The sequence below is a fragment of the Octodon degus genome, unplaced genomic scaffold (genome assembly GCF_000260255.1).
Source record: "Octodon degus isolate 3935 unplaced genomic scaffold, OctDeg1.0 scaffold00249, whole genome shotgun sequence".
Classification (NCBI taxonomy): Eukaryota; Metazoa; Chordata; class Mammalia; order Rodentia; family Octodontidae; genus Octodon; species Octodon degus.
In genome coordinates, this window is record NW_004524825.1 from 1,945,768 (window position 1) to 1,959,524 (window position 13,757).

The following is a 13,757-nucleotide window of genomic DNA, read 5'->3' on the forward strand; positions in this document are numbered from 1 at the left end:
TAGGACTGGGTCTGGGGGCTCCCGGAACTGGGCAGAAAATCCTACTCGGTGGGCGGGGTGGGGGAGGCACTGAGGAGTGGTGGGGGGCGGCCCGAGGGGCTGGGAGAGGGTCCGGCCCACGCTGCGCCTGGGCTGGGTCTTGTCCCGCTGGCGCAGGGTAGCAGGAAACTCTCCGCACCCGCTTTTACTTTTCAAAATAAAATAAAATTTAAAAAAAAACTTTAGTATTCTAAAAAACTGGATTGATGAGGATATCAGAAAATGGAGGAGCTTCCGTGCTCCCGTGTCCCCATTGGATCCCTCTGGTCCCAGCCCAAGGCTGGCATGTGAGTAAGACCTTCAGCCCTGCTCTTGAGACCCCTCTGAACCACTCCAGAACCAGCCCAGGCCCTGCATGTGAGAACTTACGCAGCAGGCACTCAGGACTCCTCCAGACTCAGCCCAAGCCCATGCCAGGCCTGTGTGTGGGAGACCTATCGCACTCCCCTTTGCCTGCTGGATCCCTCTGGACCCAGCCCAGGCCTGACTTGTGAGTTAGTCCTTCTGTTCTGCTCTTTGTACCCCTCCAGACCCAGCCCAGGCCTGGCATACAGGCTTGGTGTGAAACTCTGCAGCTGAAGTCCCTGCAGAGAGGCTAGGGGCCAGAACCATCCAGCTAATGTAGGAGCAGAACAGCTTTCCAGCAGGGCCCAGTGGGTTCAATTCCAAGGGATACAACAGGAAGAAGCTGAGCACAACAGCCAGACCCAAGCCAGGCACAACTGGATGAATTTAAACTTTGTAGATCTGCACCCAGTGAGCTGAGACACTTTGCTATACCCAGATCTATAAGAACATCCTCCCTCTTTCTCTCTTGACTGACAGAGGGGGCAAAAGGTAACTGGGACGAACTAGCCTGCCTGGAAAACCCCAGGTACATCAAGGGGAGGTGGTCAGACAGAACTTAGGGGAACTAACTTAGATAGAAATTCCCAATTTAATATCTGCTCAGCTATACAGACATAATGCTTGCTCTTGCTGCCTAAAATACAAAGCCATTTGTTACAAAAGTAATCAACTTCTAAATATCATTACTCATTATCAGTGTTCTTTATTGTAGTTCTACAAATACAAAACTATAACTGCCTTAACCATATAATCTCTCTTGGGGAAGAATTTCGTAGGTGGTAAGATTATAACTGCAACAAAGCTCTACAGCAAAGGTCACAGGATAGTGCTATACAAAATGACAAAGAGAAGGAGCAAAATGCAATCTCAAGCCCTAGCCCAACCAGAACAAATGCAGAAGACATTAGCAAAGAAGAAATTGGGAATCACGCAGCTGAAATGTATGAATTAATAGCATCCGAAATAAAGAAACAACTACAGAAAGGTATGGAGGAACTCAGATCAGAAATAACTTCTGAAATAAAAAAAGAAATCTCTGCATTAATAGGGTCTGAAGTAAAGAATGAAATACAGAAACATAAAGAGGAAATCAGATCAGAAATAATCTCTGAAGTAAAAAAAGAAAGGGTAACTATAACAAAAGAATTAATAAGGGCTTCTCAAGAAGACACTGATAAAAAAATAGGATATTAGAAAAACAATGAAATACTTGAATGAGCAATACGGGAAAGAAATAGATCACATGAAACAGAGTCAAAGAGATATAGAGGAACTTAAAATCTCAATCATAGCCTTGGAAAACCATTTGAGTGAAAGTGAAGATAGAGTTTTAGATCTTGAAGATGTCGCCACAGCTAGTGAAAAGGTAAGAAAAGATCTCTTACACAAACTAGGATGCAGGAAAAAAAAATTCATCACCAGTAAGATGATGAAAAGATGAACAACATGAGACTAATAGGTATCAATGAAAAAGAAGGACTCAATACAAATGATATAAAAAGAATATGGGCAGAAGTAATAGCAGAAACCTTCCCAAATATGGGGGAAAATCTCACATTCATGTAAAAGAAGCATATAGAACTCCAAATAACATCAACCCAATTAAAAACACACCAAATATATAATAGTCAAGATCCCAGAAATCCAGCGCAAGCAAAATATACTAAAAGCTCATGGAAAAAGGAATAGATAATATTTAAAGGAAAACCCATGAGAATAACAGCAAACTTCTCTTCACAAACCATGAAGTCAAGAAGATCATGCAGCAGAGTACTTCAAGTCCTCTATGAAAACAAATTCAAGCCCAGAATACTATACCCTGCAAAACTCTCTTTCAAGTTTGATGGAGAAATGAAATACTTCCATAACAAAGAACAACTAAAGATTGCATAACGACAAAGCCAACCCTACACAGACTACTAATAGATACTCTAGAGAGGGACCAAAATAATCACAACTCCATGAATGACAATGGAAGGAACCCACTAAATAGGGCAAAGAATTAAACACAGGAGAAAAAGGAATAAACAACAGCAGGTAAATAACATGTCAATCCTAATTCAACACATCTCAATTATAACCATCAATGTAAATGGACTCAATTCACCAAATAAAAGAAACAGACTGGCACAGTGGATTAGGAAGCAGAATCCAACAATATGTTGTATACAAAAAACACACTTAACTCATACAGAAATTCATATGCTGAAAATCCAAGAATGGAAAACAAAACTACATGGCCCAGCACTTCAGAACAAAGCAGGGGTAGCAATTCTGTTCTCAGACAGTCTCAAGTTCAAAGCAAGAATGATCAAATGAAATAAAGAAGGCCACTATATACTGGTTAGGGGAAAAATTCAAGAGGATGAGGTAACACTCAAATATGTATGCACCAAACAAGGGAGCACCCAACTATATAAAACAAATCTTAATGGACATGAAAGATCTAATATCCAATACCACAGTCTTAACAGGAGACCATAAAACCCCCTTATCTCAAAAAGATAGGAGAAGCAGACAAAAAAATTAGCAAACAAGTAGCAGAACTGAACCAGAGCTTGGAACAAATGGACTTAGTGGACATATACAGAGTGCTCCAACTAACCACAGCTGAATACACATTTTTTCAGCTGCACATGGGACATTTTCTAAAATAGACCACATACTAGTCCATAGGTCATGGTTAAGTAAGAAAATAGAAATTTTCTCATGCATATTATCTGACCAATGTGCAATGAAACTGGAAATAAATGACAAAAGAAATCAGAAAACACCCCTAAATACATGGAAATTAAACAACATCCTACTCAGCAACCAGTGGGTCGCAGATTAAATTAAACAAGATACTGAACACTATGTACAATTGAATGAAAATTCAAGTACAACTTATTAGAATTTATGGGATGCAGTGAAAGCAGTTCTCAGAGGGAAATTTATAGCTGTGAACCCACACACTAGGAAAACAGAACGGGAACAAATAAACACCCTAATGCTGCACCTCAAACATCTACCAAAGGAAGAGTAAACCAAACCCAAAGCTCAAAGATGGGAAGAAATCATACAGATTGGAGCAGAAATTAATTCAATCGAGAAAAGGAAAACAGTTCAAAGAACGAATCAAAAAGCTGGTTCATTGAAAGATTAAATAAAATTGATAAGCCCCTAGCTAACCTCATCAAAAAGAGGAAAGAAAAAAATTCAAATACAAGCAATAAGGAATGAAAAGGGTGTAGTTACCACAGACCTAGTATAAATTCATAAGATTATCAAGAGCTACTTATCAAGACACAGAAGAAATGGACAGACTACTAGAAAGGTACAAATTACCACAACTGAATCGACAAGATATAACCACTCTCAATAGCCCAATAACAGTCAATGAAATATGAGATGTAATTAAAAGCCTACAGGCAAAGAAAAGTCCAGGTCTGGATGGATTCACAGCTGAATTCTACAAGACATTCACAGGAGATGTAGTCCCTATACTCCTCAAACTCTTCCATGAAATTGAAAAGGAAGCAATCCTCCCAAAATCATTCCTGGAGGCAAGTATTATACTGATACCAAAACCAGGGAAAGACGCAACTAAGAAAGAACTACAGGCCAATCTCCTTCATGAACATAGATGCCAAAATCCTCAATAAAATACTAGCAAATAGAATGCAGCAAATCATCAAGAAGATCATACACCATGACCAGGTAGGATTCATCCCAGGGATGCAAGGATGGTACAATATTCGAAAATCTATCAATGTAATACACTATATCAATAGAACCAAACCTAAAAACCACATGATCATCTCAATTGATGCAGAAAAGGCTTTCAACAAAGTCCAACACTCATTCATGTTCAAAGTCCTACAGAACACTGGAATAGATGGCCTATGCTTCAATCTGATAAAAGCCATCTATGACAACCCAATAGCTAACATAATACTAAATGGGCAAAAACTGAAATCTTTTACTCTCAGATCGGGTACAAGACAAGGATGTCTTCTATCACCACTCCTATTCAATATACTTCTGAAATCATTAGCTACAGCCATTAGACAAGAGAGAGAAATAAAATGAATAAGAATAAGTGAAGAAGAATTTAAACTATCATGATTTGCAAATGACATGATACTCTACTTTGAAGACCCAAAACACTCCACAAAGAAGCTACTAGAATTAATAACCGAATTCAGTAACATAGCAGGATACAAAGTCAATACCCAAAAGCCAATAGCATTCTTTTACATAGATAACAAACACACTGACAGGGAAATTAGAGAAACAATACCTTTTATAATAGCACTGAGGAAAATGAAATACCTTGGAATTAACCTAACTAAAGAAGTCAAAGATCTATTCAATGAAAATTACAGTACTATGAAAAAAGAGATCATAGAGGATTTCAGAAAATGGAGCTATTCCCTGCTCCTGAATAGGAAGAACATTGTGAAGATGGCCATACTCTCAATATTATTGTAGAGATTTAATGGAATCCCTATGAAAGTACCACCAACATACCTCAAAGATCTAGAGAAATTGTTCCTAAAATTTATTTGGAACCAGAAAAGACCTAGAATAGCAAAGGCAACTAAGGGCAATGAAGACAAGGAAAGAGGCATTACAATTCCTGACTTGAAATTATACTACAAAGCTACTGTGATAAAATCAGCATGGTACTGGCAAAAAAACAAACTTGAGGATCAATAGAATAGATTAGAAGATGAAGAAGCCACTACAAACACACTCAGCCACCTTATCTTTGACAAAGAGGCCAAATATGCTTACTGGAAGAAAGACAGTCTCTTTAACAAATGTCGGTGGAAAAACTGGCTCTCTGCATGCTGAAAAGTAAAACTTGACCCAGGTCTATCATCATGCACTAAGCTAAAGTCAAAATGAATTAAAGATCTAAACATTAAAACAAAAACATTAAATCTCCTGGAAGAGAAAGTTGGAGGAACTATTTTTGTGTGTGTGTGTGGAAATGGGGATTGAACTCAGGCCCTTGCGCTTGCCAGGGAAGCGCTTATTCCACTGAGCCATCCCCCCCGGCCCAAACTCTTGAAGACATATCGGTAGGCAAACAGTTCATGAAAAAAAAAAAAAATCGCCTGGGTAATACTGGAAAAAATATACAACTGGGACCTCCTCTTATTTCGAAGTTTTTGAATGTCAAAAGAAATTACCAACAAAGTGAAAAGACAACCCTCAAATTTAGAAAAAAATCTTCATAAGCACTCAGACTAAGGTCTGCTCTCTAGAATTTATAAAGAACTAAAAAACATTAGGGCCCCAAAATTTAAAGACCCAATCCAGAAATGGACATCCGAGATGAAGACACACTTTTCAGAGGACAAAATTATAGAAGCAAATAAATACATATAAAAAAATGCTCCATATCACTAGCTATCCTTGAAATGCAAATTAAAACAACCCTGAGATACATCTTACCCCAGAACGAATGGCTATCATAAAGAAATCAATCAACAACAAATGTTGGAGAGGCCATTGGGAAAAAGGAACCCTTCTCTACTGCTGGCAGGAATGTAGACTGGTGCAACTGTTAAGGAAATCAGTGTGCAGACTCGTTAGAAAAGTTGGACTGGAAATCCCCTTTAAACCAGCTATTCCTCTACTGGGAATTTTCCTGAAGGATTTGAAAACATATCATAGGGATACATGTGTGCCTATGTTTATAGCAGCACAATTTGTGATAGCCAAATCTTGGAAACAACCAAGGTGCCCATCACCTGAGGAACGGTTGAGAAAGATGTGGTATTTTTATACAACGGAGTATTACTCAGCTTTAAAGAGTGATAAAGTTGAATCCTTCATATATAAGTGGATGCCACTTGAAGATATACTCATAAGTGAAGTAAACCAGACCCACATGTGTAAATATTGTATATTCTCCCTAGTGTAAGAACTGAAAAGCAGAAATAAAAATTGAATGATTTAACACAACTAAATGGAAAGCGAGAACTTCAAGATTAGACATGAAGACAGGGCAAGGAGAAGAGCTAGGAAACATGACTGGGGCAAAGCCATACATTTATATGCACAAGATGGTTAAGGCAATGACCCTGAAAATCTTCAGCAGGTTTTTGAAATTAGCAGGTAATTGTTAGGATTCTCACCCTAACTATATGTGCTGATACCTGTGAACTAAGCAACTGCACTGAAAATAGCAACTTGTAATACTAGGGGCATGCTTGGAATGCCTGTCATTCTGGTCTTCTATATACGTACCGCTTCTAATGTCATATCAGTTACTACTATACTGTCTCTCAAGTAAATGTTTGTTTTTTAAAAAAAGGTAGTAAAACAAGAGAGAAGAAAAAGTCATAGGACTGTCCTGCTACAATGCTGTAAATGGTTAGATTTCCAAATTTCTGTGTAAAAATATGTAATTGTTCATTCCTATTTTTTAATATTTTTACTTTTTCTTTGTATTCTGTAGGGACTTGAAGTTTCACATATCAACACTTGATGGAAAATACTTGTTCCATGTTATGTCTAAGATGTTTGATATTCAGACAGATAGTGAGGTTAAGCTCAACTGTGTGGGTTACAGGGTAATAATATCATGAAACTTCCCTTCTGGGGGGTTAACAACTTAAGTTTCCAGACCAAAAATTAGAGAAAAAGAAGAGCTTCAAGGAAAGCTAACATTTTGGTTCTACCCTTTCAAGGTCAGTGAGGACTCAGGACATAGGAGAACTTGTACTGTAACATCCTGTAACTCAGTTGTGGTCCAAATTTTCTGATCAAGGAGATTATGGGGCCACAGAAGAAAATGATCGATGATGTAGAGTTTGCCTAAGTAGAGTCACATGGCTAGAAAACATTCTCTCAGGCTTTAACAGAAAGCAAATTGGTCCAGCAATGGCCATGACTCATGCACATGGCTGACACTGACAAAGGATCTACAAACTGCAGTACAGGGTTTCAGGGTATATCCTGAGGGGATTTGACTGACCTTGGCAGATACAAAAGTTACATTTCTTGTAATGTAGGTCTTGCTTTATCTTGATCTTAACCATCCAGCAGAAAAGTATAAAAACGAGGTATAAAAAGTAAAGCCATATTAATATGCTGAGCTGTAAAAGGCTGAAGTCAACAACTGACATTTCCAGTCCTAAGGATAACCCACCACTCTTATGGACTACTGGACTATAGTGGATTATTTTGGTGAATTCACACACCTACAATTTTTAAATGGCAATGGGATACCCATCTCTGACAAAACTAAACAAAAAAGGGGGATATAAATGAAGGACCATTTTGTATCTGTATGTACAAAATAGTTAGGATAGATGCACAGCTACTGTCTCTTAATTCAATGAGAAGACAGATTTGTACTAATAGTGATTGGACAGGATATCATGTATGCATCTTGTACTACGAATAAGCACTAGAAAGAAAATGTATAATGTATTAGTTATTGTTACTGTCCCACTAACCTGTTTTGAAACTGTCTCATTGCTATTTGTTTCTCAATAAGATTAATTAAAAAACGACAGAAAATGGAAACATATCCCTTACTCTTGGTTAGGAAGAATAAATATTGTGAACATCGTCCTACTTCCAAAACTGTTTCACAGTTTTAATGCAATTCCAATCAAAATTCAAACAGTATATCTCACAGAACTAGAGAAACAATCCTAAAATTCATTTGGAATCAGAAGAGACCTAGAATAACAAAAGAAATTCTAAGCAACAAAGGTAAAGTTGGGGGGCATCACAATCCCTGGCTTGAAATTAAACTATAAAGCTACTTCAATAAAAATATTTAGCATGGTACTGGCAAAAATGCAGACGTAACAATCATTGGAACAGTCTAGAAGATGCAGACACAACTCCAGACACAGTCAGCCACCTGATCTTTGACAGTGGTGTCAAACACATTCACTGGAGGAAAGCCAGCCTCTTGAATACACGGTGGCTGAAAAACTGGCTCTGCACATGCTGAAGATTTACGCTGGACCCATAGCTTTGGCATGCACTAAACGAAATTCAAAATGGATCAAAGATCTAAATATTAAAACAGAAATATTAAATCTGCTACAATGCAGAGCACTATAAAGCAGTCCTGAGCAAGGCTTAAATTAACCAATTGGCTTCCATGTGTACTTTTGAATCTGTCCAAGGCCTGTGCTCCTTGCCTGGAGAAGGGCGGTGGACTCCCTGTCATGGTGATGAAGTCAAAAGCCTCAAAGTATAAGACAAGATCACAAGGACATCTGGATCTAACCTCAACTAAATAAAGACTGTAGCCTCAGGCATCTCACTCCTGGGTGGATGAACTTAATACCTTACTTGGAGAAGTTCTTGAGTGATTCTGCCCTTCTTGAGTATTCCCCTCCCTTCTCCTGATATCTAGATAAATACTGGCCACCTAGAACAGGTCTTAATCTTAGCCCCAAGAGGATCTCAAATTCTGTGAGAGGGGTTTGAACCTTCTGGAGCCTTGAAATGACTCCGTTTGCTTCTTTTATTTAGCTTTCACCTTACACTCATTCGGGAGATTGCAGTCCTATCAGCCCACCATAAGTAATATTGACCCAATGCTGCTGGCAGATAGAATAGGGAAAACTCTTGAAGATAGTGGCATATACAGAATCTTTATAAATAAGGCCCCAGGTGCACAGGAACTATCACAAAGAATCAACAACTGGGATCTCATTTTATTAAAAAGCTTTTGCATAGCAAGAGACACCACCAACAGAATGAAGAGACAATCCACAGGGTGAAAAAAAATGTTTGCCTGCTGTTCCTCAGAAAAAGGATTACTATCAAGAATATATAAAGAACTTTGAAAAAGGGACTCAAAAGTGCATGGTCCATACAGTGCTGCAATAGAGAAGTGAGGGACTAGAGTGTTTTGCTGCTATTTCTTTGATGTGTATATAGGGAACTGATGGTTTAAAGGCAGAAGTTGTGCTGCAGCCTAATGTGATTCTAGTATGTTCATTTTTTAAAGGTTTGTTTTGGGATATAAATCACAGTGCACACGTTAAAATGGTGAGCTCAAGCAATCTCTACATAAGTATACTGGATGTGACAGAAAAGCATGGCGAATGTTTCGATTGAAAGCAATTTATTACAGCACTACATACACGGCCACAACTCCTGTCAAAATCCCACACCCCCAATACCCCTATCCTATTGTTCCTTCTGAAGCGACTGTGGAAGTCCTCTTTCCCGAATGTCTTTACTTGCACTGTTGTGGCTGACTTGATGCCCTGAACTCATTCAGAGCACTGACCTTTCATGGCCATTTTGACATTAGGAAAGAGTCAGCAGCTACACAGCGGTATCTTGGAATCTCTACCTTGGAAGAATACCATTATGAAATTTATGGCCCACTCCAAATACAGGATGGATTTCACTCTTCTAACCTTTATTACAAATGCAAATACCATTTTGTTAAATAAGATTGGATGTCCAGTTGCTGGGTAGAAATTGCTTTTTTTGCAGGAGGTAGTGCCACTTAGTCCACTACAGGTTGCTATGGAGTGAGCTGGCTAAGGACAAGTACAAATGTAATTGATAGGGTTTATATCTAGAAGACTGCACTAAAGACTCCTGAGACCATAAGCCAGGCTTCTGGAAGGTGACTGAATTACAGGGGCTTATGGCTAACTTGCTGTTAGGAGGTAAGGCCTGGTGGAAGAGACAGATCACTGTGGGAATACCCGGGAAGGCTCTGTCCACCCGACACACTTCACTTCCTGCAAGCAATGAGGTGAGCAGCTTGCCTTTGCCCAGGCCCTAGAGCCAGCTGACTAGACTGCAATCTCTATAACACATGAGCTCAAACAAACTTTTCCTCCTTTGTTGGTATTAGGTATTGCCTCTCAGTGACAAGGAAAGTAACTAGGACAGACTTTGGTACCAGAGAAGTGAGGCCATTGCTGTGATGCTACCTGGCCATGAGGTTCTGAAGCTTTTGCAACTAGTTTGTGGGAGTTTGGAAAGGAATGAGATACTGGCTAGAGAAGCAGCCCTACAATACATTTGACAGGACAGTCTAGTTGGAGCACAGAAGATCAGAAGGCTAATGAAAGGCAGATCTGAAGACTAGGCTCAGCAGGTATCAGGAACAAGGACTCCACTGGCCTTTGGACTCTAGGCCATGCGTTGCTATACTTGGGCAGAAAATTTGTTTACTCTGTGCGAGACTGATATTAAAGATAGTAGACTAATTAATCTAGTGAAAGAAATTTAAAGGCAGTCTAATATTCAAGCTGTAGCATGGCTACTACTTGCTGCTTTGGGCCAGATTTATACCGAAAGCCTGGAGCAAAAAGCCTATTTGGAAAGTTTTAGCTTGGCTAGAAAGGCAGTTCATGCAAAGGTGGGACCTTGAAGAGCAATGTTACACATGAAAGATTAAAAAAAGCCAAGTAGTTCACAACAGGACAATAGAAAAGATTACCTGAGGGCATCAGAGGAACCAGCAAGATCCATCCTTCACAGGCTGAAAGTTGCAAATGGAAAAGATTGCTTTAAGAAGAAAGCCAAAGTTGCAAGGCACACTACCCAAGAGCAGCTGTACAGAGCACTGGGTCTCCACCTCACACTTCAGCCACGCAGGCACTCAGAGGCCTCGAGAACCATTACTCAAAGGAGCCTGGCTACTGCTTCAACTGTTAACAGGTCTTGTTGTCATCCATGTGGTGCTGGCTATGTGCACATTTGTAATACAAGAGTTGTGGGGTTGGGGAGGCTTCTACCCTGATCATAGAAGGCCTGGGAGGCCACATAGGATAGTGCGCCTCTGAGAGAAGAGTGCTTCCAGCTGTGACAGTGAAATTGAAAGTGCAGCGGAGGCCCAAGGAAGTTGGAAAAGCCAGGAACTTCCGAGGAGAGACACAGAAAGTAAGAAAAGCCAGTCCATGAGGGAGGCCATGAGGGCTACAACCACCAGCAATGCTGAAGACGTGGGGCTACCCAAGCCCTTGATGGCTTGCCATGGACATGGAGCTCCGGGATTCAATGTTTGCCCTGTTGAGCTTAGTTCTGGCTTTGTTCCAATTCTTTTCCATGTCCCTATTCTTCCCTGTGCCACTGTATACCAGCAGTGTTTAACTTTCTTTTTAATATTACTGGGGGGCAGTTCATAGTTTGCCTTAAGTCTCAGAGGGACTTTGGACTTTTCAGCAATGCTGAAACTGTAAAGACTGGTGACTCCTACACATGGACTGAATGCAATTTGCACAGAGATGTAAATGAATCTTTGGAGGGCCAGGGAGACAGCTCAGTAGCATAAGCACTTGCCTGACAAGCTCAAGGCCCTGAGTTCAATCCCCGGTTCTGCCAAAAAAATAAATAAATAAATAAAATAAAATAAAAATAGAATAAAATAAAAGAGTCTTTGGGGCTGGAGGTAGAATGTTATGGTTTATATCCAGATGTCCTCCTAAAGCCTCATGGGATCATAGGCGGGACCTTTGGAAGTGATTGGATTATACAGGAGCATTATAGCTGACTTGCTGCTAGGAGGTGGGGTCTGGTCAGAAGAGGCAGCTAACTGCTGGCTTCACACGGACGGCCCTAACTCCCTCCCTCGCTCCTCCCTTGCCACTCTCTGCTTCCTGCACATGATGAGGTGAGCGGCACTCCTCTGCCTAGCCCCTTCCAGCCTGCTGTTCTGCTCTGAAGCCAGGTGACTAGATGGTAACCTCTACAAACATCAGCTAAGGGAAGCCTCTTCCTTAAGTTGTAAGTGCTAGATATTGTGTTTCAGTGACAATAAAAGGAATGGAGAGGCTCACGTTTCTACTGGGATTGCTGCCTCCATTAGCGCAATGGGCGCAGAGGTACATTAGCGCTCTTCTCCCGGTCCTATTTTTGAGATTACCGCGGTCCCCAGTGGAGCTTTGTACTGGGGGTTCTTCCAGAAGTGAATACACAGCAGCAGAACAGCATCAGTGTTAAGAATGCTCCTACCACCCAGTAAAAGCTGCTGCTCATTTGTTCATTTTTTTTCTCTATGTAGTCAGCGAGGGTCAGATGCTGTCCTAGGTGCTCAGGACCAGTGAGCCAGAAAGCCTGTTCTTATGACACCTATCTTCCAGCAGAGGGCACCAAACAAACAAGGCCTAAAACCTGTGCACTGGGACTGTTTGAAGCAGATGTGGACCAGGGAAAAGGCCAGCATGGCTAGAGGGTAGGGACGAGTAGGGAGGGGACGCTGGTTGCCCTCCCCATAGGGTGTATGGAGGGGGACGCCCGGAAGAAAGAGAGAAGCCAGGTAGTTAGCAGAGTGCTGAGGAAAAGCAGAGACATCAGTATGGCTGGAAGTATCTGAAGGCAGAGGAGGCCGGATCAGAGAAGGGCACAATGGGTGCCACAGGAGGCCTCACTGGCCACAGCAGGGACCTGGGCCTTGCCTCGCAATGAGGCAAGCGGATGCTGGCGAGTTCTGAGTAGAGGGCTGGTATGACCTGGGGGCTGATGTATAGGAATTGCTTTGGCGGCCACGCGGAGGACAGACTCAGGGCAAGTAAGGGTAGGCTCAGAGTTCAGCTAAAAGCCTGCTGCCACATGTGGCTGTGGTGGGCACAAGAAGCCCACTGCATTCTCCTGACCCCTGGCAGGGGGTGTGAGAGAGAAGGGAGTCCAGGTGACTGTGGCTGGCATGAGCAGCATGGAGTCTGTGGATGGAAATGGGGAGGCCAGCAGGAGGAGGTGGCTGTGGGGACACCTGAGGACTGTTTGGACACATTAAGTTTGATGTGTAGTCTCAACAGCATTTCCTGAATGAACAGTCTGTTCTTTCCCCTGCGCATTAGGACGCTACCTTCTTTCGCTATGTCTGTACGTCTACCTGGGTCTACCTCTGGGTTCCGCGCTGGTCTATGCTCGACATGCAGGAGGGCAAGTAAGGTCCTCCTCAGTAGTCCCCTCAGAAGTGGCCTTGCTTAATTCGGCAAGCCTCCCTCTTTCATACGAATATTAGAATGCAGAATCAGTTTGAATATTACAGTTTGCATGCAGTGGTTCCTGTAGTATGAGACCAAAAAAACCAAAACAAATAAAAAACAGTACGACAGCATGTGTGCAGGTGGCATGACTGTGCAATTAGAAAACTCGAGAAGAGCAAAACAAAGTTAGAAATAGAAAGATAATTTAGGCTGGGGAGATAGATAGCTCGGCGGTCTAAGCACCTGTCTGGCAAGCACAAGGAGCGGGGTTCTAGCCCTGGTACTGCATGCTGTGCCAGCTGTGCCAGCTCCAGAACTCCAGGCGTGCTGTGTTGGCCACTGAAACTGAGCACGGTGGCGCAAGCCTGTAATCTCAGCGCTGGGGAGGCTGAGACAAGAGGATCACTTTGCTTTCCTGTCTCTCTTCTTTTTCCCTCCCTCCCT

At 41.5% G+C, this 13,757-nt stretch overlaps 1 protein-coding gene across 6 annotated transcripts in view; it reads right to left on the bottom strand.

Moving 5' to 3' along the window:
• Mtm1 (myotubularin 1) overlaps positions 1 to 13,757 on the bottom strand; it is a 151,141-nt gene that overhangs the window by 22,704 nt on the left and 114,680 nt on the right. For 2 of the 6 annotated variants that reach the window (XM_023706287.1, XM_023706288.1), the window contains exon 15: positions 10,823 to 10,864. The exons of the other annotated variants lie outside the window; for them this stretch is intronic. In XM_023706287.1, the coding sequence (XP_023562055.1) occupies positions 10,832 to 10,864 (33 nt within the window). In that variant the 3' untranslated portion in view covers positions 10,823 to 10,831. The remainder of the gene's footprint in view (positions 1 to 10,822; positions 10,865 to 13,757) is intronic. 6 annotated transcript variants of the gene reach the window in all.